The sequence below is a fragment of the Lotus japonicus genome, chromosome 4 (genome assembly GCF_012489685.1).
Source record: "Lotus japonicus ecotype B-129 chromosome 4, LjGifu_v1.2".
NCBI lineage: Eukaryota > Viridiplantae > Streptophyta > Magnoliopsida > Fabales > Fabaceae > Lotus > Lotus japonicus.
Window position 1 is genome coordinate 996,627 of NC_080044.1, and position 8,771 is coordinate 1,005,397.

The window sequence follows — 8,771 nt, forward strand, 5'->3', positions numbered from 1 at the left end:
CCCCTTGTTTCGTCCACACGCTGCATGCATTAATTTACCTTCTCCATTTTTCATTGCGTTAACTGCTTTTTTCCCTGCATGCATTAATAATCTGTTTCATTCTTGCTTCTACCTACCTGACCTATACCTCATAGTCATAGACATATGTGTAGGAGTATCATGTTATCTACTTCTACCTTGCCTGGCCTAATACCAGCATATATACATTACTCCAAAGAAAATCCGATTTGTCAAACAATGCCATAATTTATTAGTACTACTCCCTCCATTCCTTATCTTTTGTTGTTTAAGGTTATGCACATTGTTTAAGAGTGCAATTATTGATATATTTGTTGACATAAACACCCCTATTTATTGTTGAGTTAGAGTGAAGAAAGATCGAGAATAATAGTTATTGGTTAAGAAACTTGTTATGATTTTGATTTGTGAACATAAGAGGTGGTAGGTAAGAGATATAATATTAAATGATGGAATACATGGAATAAATTGAGAAAAAATTCATTGGGTTTGTAAAACAACAAAAGTTTTAGAATTTAGACCAAAAGTTAAAACAACAAAAGATCAGGAACATAGGGAGTAATACTAAATGCCATTTTATATATAATTGGTTAACTATTGTAGACATATGATATTTGTTTACATATTACACATACACATTAATGACGGTTTTAATCATCACTAATGTTTGTGAGTGTTTAAAGCATGGTATCAATGTGTATGTCTAATTTATATCCAATAAATTTGGTATGTTACACATGTAAGTACTTTGTTAAGTAATGTGTTGATTTAATTCCTAATGGATAATGATAGGGTAATTGTTATTCGGACCCCCGACATCTATTCAGACCCCCCACACATCTATTTTTAATTTTCGCTCGCACTTTGAAGGTGCTTTTGAAAGTACGTTACCTACGCACTTTCGAAGTGCGTTATGGATGCACCTCTAAAGTGCGTTATGGTCGCACTTTGAAAATGCATAGATAAGTGTTTTTATATTTTAAAGGGGGGTTCAAATAGGTGGGAGGAGTTCAAATAACAACTCCCTTATGATAGTGGTAATTGGTTACATGTTGTGAAGAGTCAAATGTTAATTATTGTTATGTTAGTGGAAGCACTTAGTGCTTAGTGGGGTGTTTAAGGGTTAGTGGTGACTCTGGTGTTTGTAATAATCTCTCTCACATTCTATATATACATGTGTATGAGATGCAGAAATCAATCAAGAAAAATATAAGAAAATTCAGCCCCTAATTAAACACTCTTCCTCACTCTAATTTTTTTTGCTAAGTTATGTAATATAGGATCTAGTGTGTGTTAGTTCCTTTTTCAAATACCACCAACATACTCTTTAGTACTATAGTTCATGACCTGCAACTCTTTGGGTTCACATGCCTCTCTTCCTCTTTAATTAGGCCCAGACCCTCGTGCAGGTAAAAATTTAATTAATGAAACATATGAATGCACTAATTAATGCAATGGCAGGAGAAACCAAATGGGAACCGAAGATTTGTTTCCTCTGGTTAAACATAAATCTCTGGAAGCTAGACTAGTGCTTATCAAGTTCCGAGTAATTTTATCTTTCCCATGATCCTATCCTATCCTAATTCTCACTCTTCTCTTATCCTGCATTTTCTACGACTATTTAAACTCTGAAGTTAGCTTCCAATTAACCCTCATCTCTCTCAATTCTCCAACTAAGTTAGTTTGAAAGCATTTCAGAATGAGGGCTGTCTTGAAAAGTTCCAAAGCTCGAAGCTTTTGCATGATCTCGGTAGCCTCACTCGTGTCCATTGTCTTAGCTCTGCTCTTAGGTAACGCCTTTCACCCTTGTGAATTGGTCCTTGTGTGTGTTCACATGCACACATGCATACATCAAGCAGAGTGCTACTAGAACCTTAAAATTGATTAGTACATGAGATGGTTTGAACTTTTTTAGTAAAGCTGTTTTGTTGTTCATGGCTGATTTCCTACTTTTCCCTCAAGGCCTCAACATACATATTCTATTATATGTTGTTGATGGAGCCACTAATTTTATGTTTAAGTTGGAGTTCAATTCTTGCCCATGAGAATAAACACATTTTGTAATCAGTTGTTTATTATTTAGCAACAACACTGCACAGTCATAAGAAGAGAATAAGTCACTGGTGGGTACTATCACAACAAAAAGTCACATGCAACATATTTGAATTAACTTCTTATTCTTGAATATCCATCAATTCATTCAATTGTACTCAATATACTCTCAATATTCTATTTTAACTTTTAAATCAATTGTAAAAAGATTTTCAAAATATGCACTAAAATTGCAAGGATGAAAAGCGTGACGTTATAAAATGGCAATGCAGCTAGAGATTTACTATTTGACAGGGAAGGTAAAAGAGACAGCAATACTAAATGGACGGTTTTATCGAAAGGAAACACAACAGTGATCACATCTCGGAAGCTGCTGCTATCAGGTTCCCATTTTAGTTTTGTCTAGTCTTTGAATTTTAATGATTAGATTCAGCAAAATTATCTATGTTCTAAAGCAAAAATGAAAAAAGAAAAAGTTACAGAGTCCTAATAAACAATATATTGTTAATTTTTATCTGTAGATGATGGGGAGACAAAGCGTGTAGGCACAGCAGATTGTTCAAATGATGACATAGTGATATATCAAGGGGAAGTGCCTCCTCTTCCAAACGGGATTCCTTCATACGCAGTTCAGATCATGAACATGTGTCCAAGTGATGATTGTGAAATTGCAGATATACGAGTTCATTGTGGATGGTTCAGCTCAGCTCGTTTGATAAACCCAAGTGTGTTTCGGAGACTTGATTACGATGATTGTCTTGTGAATGATGGACAACCACTTGGTCCTGGAAGAACTATCTCGTTTGAGTATGCCAACACTTTCCGCTATGATCTCTCTGTTTCATCTGTTGTTTGCCTCTCATGAATTTATGTATATTAAAATTATGTCCTTTTTTGCAAGAATTAATGAAAGCTAGATGTATATTTTATGATGCATTAGTTACATATATGCATATAAATCTTTTGGTACAACCAGAGGATGAGAGGACTCGCTAGCTTTGAAGGATCGTTTGGTCTATCTAATTTTATTTTCTATTTAAAAAAAATCATTTTTTGGTGCATTTAAACTTTGGTTTCGAGTTGTGTTGTGGGCTTGGGGAAAAAAACGTGTACTACGGGCTGGGCTGGGCTGGGCTGTTTTTCTTTCTACTAAATTTTGGTAAAAAAGTGATAAAAAATAAAATGTCTCATGTTTTTAAAACGAGCGATTTACGTCTCACATGTTTTTTAGTCAGTGTTCCATCAAATAACAAAAGGAATATATACGCTTACATGGCATTCATTCAATAATGTAGATGCCCACGTGTCCGCCATGTAGATTCCAACGTCATAATTATTAAAAAACTAATTAGATTTAAAAAAACCGAAAACATTAAAAAAATCCAAATGCGAAATCAATAATGTTTTCTTCACACTCCACTGTAAGTGGAAAAAAAGTGAAGGAAGGAAAGGGATAGGAAGAAAAGGAAAAAAAAAAGTAAGAGATGAGATTTGATAATATGAGAAGAAAGAGATAGATAAGAGAAACTAAATGGAAATGAAGAAGAGGTGTGAATAAATCACAACTCAATGTGAAATCCCTAACCGTCTTCATCTCATAAAATTGAGAAGGAACAAAAGAAACCTTTGTTGCTTCATCATTTTTCGGTTTTCATATTCTTCCTCTTCTCTCTTTCAAGAATCATGCCCTTTATCATATATACCCAACACAACACTAGAAGTGACTAAGAAGTGAGAACCCATCCACCTTCATAACACAGTGTCGCCACACATATAAGTGGGAATGAGAGAGAGAGAGAGCAAGGTCAGAGAGAAAAGGATGACGCATCATAGAAGGAAGAAGGGGAGAAGTAGTGATGGAACTCTGACGGGGTGGTGGCTCTAAGGCCGACACCGAGGAGATTGTGAGAGGGGCGATACAAAGGTTAGGCATCGTAGTGTTCTAGTACGGAGGCGAGAGGTCGCACGGTGGATGTATCGGGGCCTGAATGGCATCGACGGGGTGTTGTATAGTGTGGTTATCACCCGTATATGGGTCATCCACAGTTTCTCTCTTGCATATTCCACATTTTAGATGTTGGGTCCTATGCGTGAGAGAATGTGTTGAGAAGTCTCACATTGACTAGAGATATGACCAAGATAACCCTTATATAGATAATCTTCACATCCTGGGCTAGCTTTTGACGTAGATTTAGATCTCTCAAATTCTAATTTACAATCAGAGCATATCCTAAACCCATTTAGTGGAAATCACTCATATATGGGCCACCCACAAATGTTCATTTATGCATGTTTCATGCTCCAGATGTAAGACCCAGTTTAGGGCTTTGTTATTAAATTTTAAATAATATGAAGTATTATTTTCCATAAATTATGTAAGACCCGGTTTATTGAATAATATTAAGTATTATTTGTTGTGCATTGTTTGTGTTATGTGTTAGATAATGCCTTTGTGAGGGCAAGTGTTTGACGTAGGCGACGCTGGACTTTATTTATATCTGAGCATCGATGTATGAAGTATCAAAAGCGTTTTGACTTTAAGGAGAAGACGGGTGAATTGGGTCTGATTGAATTTGGGGATTTAGGTTAGGGATTTTGGGGGGGGGGGGGGGTTAAGGGTATTTTTGGGTTTTTTATAATCTTTATTGTTTTATTTTAATTAGATTCTGATTAGTAATTAAAAAAATTCACCTAGGCTTATTTTTCCATGTCAGCGTACTACTAGGAGCCTCGCCGGAGCTCCGCCCTCCAGTAGGGACTAATTGCAAAATTGGAAAAAGGTTAGAAAATTATTGCTTAGTTTTTTGTAGGGAGAGACTAAATTTAAAATCCGATACAGAAACAAGGACTAATATCATCTTTAACTCTTTAATTTATTTAAAATTTAAAATGTTTGTTATAATATATTCTTTTTTAACAAAATATATAGCCTTATGTACTTTTTACTTTTTAAAGTACGAGTTGCAAAAATATCAAAACTTAAATAACTAGGATTATTCCCGTGCGATGCACGGAGGTTTAATCTCTAATTTTATTTACTTAACAAAATGATTTTATGTAAACGATACACATTAAATAATAAAAATAATTAATGCGATTGGAATTGATAATACAAGAACTTAATCATATCAAATACTTTTCTATTTCTATTATAATACATGGTTAAAGTAATTTTGTAAATTAATTAGATTTTATATAGGATTTAGATATATAGTAATATTTAAAGTATGTAAAAAATCTATTAGAGCATTTCTAATAACTATCATTACTTTTATATGATAATAAAATTAATTTTATCTGCACAATGTTTTCTATTGCAGAAATTTTAAAGGTTTCATAAGGATTTATTATATAACTAATTTAATTTACATATGAAAATAGTTCCATTGTTATTGATAATGAGACTTCAAAAGAACGTGCACTTATCTAAAGCAAACATTATTATTAATTGAATATAATAAAATCTCATTTGCATTTGAAAATAATAGTTCAATTGCTATTGGCAATGAGACTTTAAATGAGCTTTGCACATATCCAAAGCAAACATTTGCAAGGCATAATTGAGGAACCGACAATGTCTAAACACTCTTCTTTTATTATAACATCACACATCGCATCACTCATTCGCTCTTATTTTTTTTCTTATCTCTCCTTAAAGAGGGCAACGAGTTAAATGTAAACGCAACATTTTACCTAGACACATTATCATACATTTGGAGTATCTCTTTTATCAAATATCATATGTTTTTCTATCAAGACATATTATACATTTTTACCTAGCCTAGCCCACATGTTAGTGTTATCGGACCAGAAAAAAGATTGCCATGAACAGCAACTGAAAATATGATTCTTATATAGGGATATATATATATATATATATATATTATTTTATAAAAATATAATATATTATCATATTTTCATCTGCAAATTAATAATTAAAACTTTTCTGTTGTTGGTACTTGTAATGCTTACTTCTATGTATTTTTATTCTACTACTTCCAGTTTTATTTATATAAATAAAAAACTAATTCATACGGTTTAATGGTTGGCTTCAAACATGATAAACTATGTGGTGCCAAAGTAGTTTTAAGAATTTAAAATTCCTCAGTAGAAAAATCATGATATGATCATGAAGAACAATTCACATTTAGCACAGTAATCGAATTAAACATCACAGCCCCCTAGGGTAAATGATTTTATTTGATATATTAATAATTGTATCTTCAGACCTTTAACTTTCAAAGGAAACCCCTTAATGAAAGCTAGATGAATGACGAATTTGTAATAAGAGAAGAAACTTTACCAATAGGGGAAAGGATCGCATAGAAAAAGGGATAATATACATCAAATATCCATAGTTGGTTTCACTCTGAAAGACTGAAACCAATTTTGTCCTCAAAGTAGGATAGTTGGTTAAATTCTCCAAAATCAATCAATGCCATAATCCTTTCCCATCCAGCGCCTTTCTACATGAGCACATGCAAATATCTCTTTTGAGTTCTCCTTGCTACCTGGAAGCAATTTCCTTCATCCTGCTACCTTTAAACTGATCAAGTCTTTCGACTTCCACTTCAACCTTTATGAAAAACAAAACCATTAGTTAGCACCATTTTAGGAGCCCAAATCTGATAAATTCATAAGATATTTAGTACATGCTCAATCATATCCAGAGCAAGGGCACCAACAACAATGACTTCATCAACAGAAGCTGAGATATTACAGGGTATATAGGTCAAAGTAAACCATAATTTTTAAAGGTGAAGTAGAAATGAATATACCCATGCCAAAGTCAGAACTCATAGGAATTTCTTGAAAAGATATATGGAATATATTGCAGGAGAAAATCATAGTATGCGAAATTTACTAATACTTGAAATTAATTGTAAAATATGAGAAAACATATATCAACCTCAATTAATTGGATGGTGCACCATTTAATCCCATACTTCTTTTCAAAAAGAAACAAATTATAAAATATATATCAAAGTAAAAAGATATATACCATGAAACAACCACAGTACTATCGAAGTTAGAAGAAACCCTCACAAACATAACATATGTCTCAGGATGGTCCCCTACAAAGCAAGCCACTCCCACCAAACCAATTAGTAAATCATAATCCAAAACAAAGAAACCACATGAGCATAGTAAATTGAAGAGTGAATTAGTCAATAGTTTATCCAACATGTACATCCATAGTAATTGAATTAATAAACTAAGAATAAAGTGGTTCAATAGACCTCTAATCTACTAAAGCATTAGACATATTGAAGTTGAGATAAAATGAACTAAATCTTAGAAGTAGTGTTAAGAAATAGTTGGCAATTTTCCATCCTTCCTTATCATTCCAAAGTGCTGCAGCATAGCTGTTTAGAGGACTCACCAGGTTAGGCTCTGTTGATAGAAAGTAAATTGATTAGGCAACAGACAAAAGTGAATGCAAACTCATAAAATGATAAAATATATAAAGAAAACCTTCCAATAAACTCTGAATAGATAGAAGAATGGTTCTGCAATCATATGTTGAAGACCACTTGTCATATAGAAACACAAAAATAGAAGTTAATGGATCTGAGAAATTTAGTCAATTGAACCGTGAGTGCAGAGTGGAGCAATACAAATGGATTCTCTCCATATACAAGGCATCCGTAGGACCTAACTCATAACAGAAACCTAGTTGGAAAAAGCTTTAGTTATTGTTATTGTATAATAAGCATCCATTGTAAAACAGAATGGTAGATTCAAACAAGCCAAAACACCGATAATGGGAAATTTGTCTCCAACGCATGCTCTTTTGTTATCTAAGTTCATGAATACCTGAAGGATGTCCAGACAAATGTTGCCAAACTGATCGATATTTGGATGAAAGCACATTTTTTCAAACTTCACTTGGGGTGGCTTAAAAGGATAGTCCAGGGGAAAACGCAAGGAGAGTTCATAAGATAAGCCCTCATACAGAGTCCCTTTTCCGCCTTCAATTGTGCCATTCCATGTAAAAATACTCTCACCCTTAGGAAAAGCTGATACTCCTCCAGTCATCTGTGGAAAAAAGTCATAATCAACATTTAGAGTTGCTGTGATTGTACAAAGTATATAATTAAGTAAAAAAAACTATAATGTGAGAAAGAGAAAGCAATTGTAACACCTTAGTTTCTTAAAGATCTAAGGAATTCCAAGAATACAGTAGACTAAAATACCATTGATTATAGGAACAACTGCCAGAGGATAGGTAGTAGATCACCTCCTTAGGGATCGACCTTCGATGCACCAGCACGGCAACAGCTGGCCGGTGGGATGTCGAACCTCCTACATAGGTGCCAGAGTGCGCTGGAGCAATAGGTAGAGGGGATACTCGATGAAGTAGGGGGGAGGAATGGGGAGGGGATTCACGGTAAAATGCAAAGGTGGTTTCTGAGTGTTGTCTGTGGCTACTAACCCTACTTGAAAAGACAATAACAATGTTTCCAAATGCAGCCCACGAAACAGGAAGGCCCAAAAGCAACTGCAATGGTAACAAAAACAAAAAATGGCACGGGTGAACAGTAAAAAACCTTGAAACTTAAGTTAGAAGATGACACTAGTGAACAAAATTCTATTTTAAAAACTTTGTTTATTTCGCTCTCAATAACTAGGATAAGTTAAATAGTATTTGTTCCAACAAGTTGTCGGTGCAGCTACGATATGCATATGGATGAACAAGT

General features: G+C 33.9%; 2 protein-coding genes across 2 annotated transcripts; one reads left to right on the top strand and one right to left on the bottom strand.

The window, feature by feature from the left end:
* The first annotated feature begins 1,717 nt into the window (after positions 1 to 1,717).
* LOC130710626 (TPD1 protein homolog 1-like) lies at positions 1,718 to 2,935 on the top strand. Its single transcript, XM_057559956.1, has 3 exons — positions 1,718 to 1,808; positions 2,343 to 2,453; positions 2,592 to 2,935. Exons 1-3 carry the CDS (start codon positions 1,718 to 1,720, stop codon positions 2,933 to 2,935), a joined length of 546 nt encoding a protein of 181 aa, XP_057415939.1.
* A 4,334-nt stretch (positions 2,936 to 7,269) lies between these two features.
* Positions 7,270 to 8,615, bottom strand: LOC130715019 (ubiquitin-conjugating enzyme E2 20-like). The gene is made up of 4 exons (XM_057565014.1): positions 8,312 to 8,615; positions 7,888 to 8,109; positions 7,546 to 7,603; positions 7,270 to 7,464 (listed from the first exon to the last, which is right to left on the bottom strand). The coding sequence occupies exons 2-4, from the start codon at positions 8,107 to 8,109 to the stop codon at positions 7,313 to 7,315; spliced, it is 432 nt and encodes a 143-aa protein (XP_057420997.1). The 5' UTR covers positions 8,312 to 8,615; the 3' UTR covers positions 7,270 to 7,312.
* Positions 8,616 to 8,771: the final 156 nt, after the last annotated feature.

What these genes read in the sequence shown, in the direction of transcription:
- LOC130710626 (XM_057559956.1), top strand. Translation starts at nt 1,718, where the DNA reads ATGAGGGCTGTCTTGAAAAGTTCCAAAGCTCGAAGCTTTTGCATGATC. An exon ending in TGTCTTAGCTCTGCTCTTAG is followed by an intron (nt 1,809 to 2,342) that starts GTAACGCCTTTC and finishes ATGGCAATGCAG; the next exon opens with CTAGAGATTTACTATTTGAC. An exon ending in TCGGAAGCTGCTGCTATCAG is followed by an intron (nt 2,454 to 2,591) that starts GTTCCCATTTTA and finishes TTTTATCTGTAG; the next exon opens with ATGATGGGGAGACAAAGCGT.
- LOC130715019 (XM_057565014.1), bottom strand. Translation starts at nt 8,109, where the DNA reads ATGACTGGAGGAGTATCAGCTTTTCCTAAGGGTGAGAGTATTTTTACA. An exon ending in TTTGTCTGGACATCCTTCAG is followed by an intron (nt 7,604 to 7,887) that starts GTATTCATGAAC and finishes CTATATGACAAG; the next exon opens with TGGTCTTCAACATATGATTG. An exon ending in TATTCAGAGTTTATTGGAAG is followed by an intron (nt 7,465 to 7,545) that starts GTTTTCTTTATA and finishes TTCTATCAACAG; the next exon opens with AGCCTAACCTGGTGAGTCCT.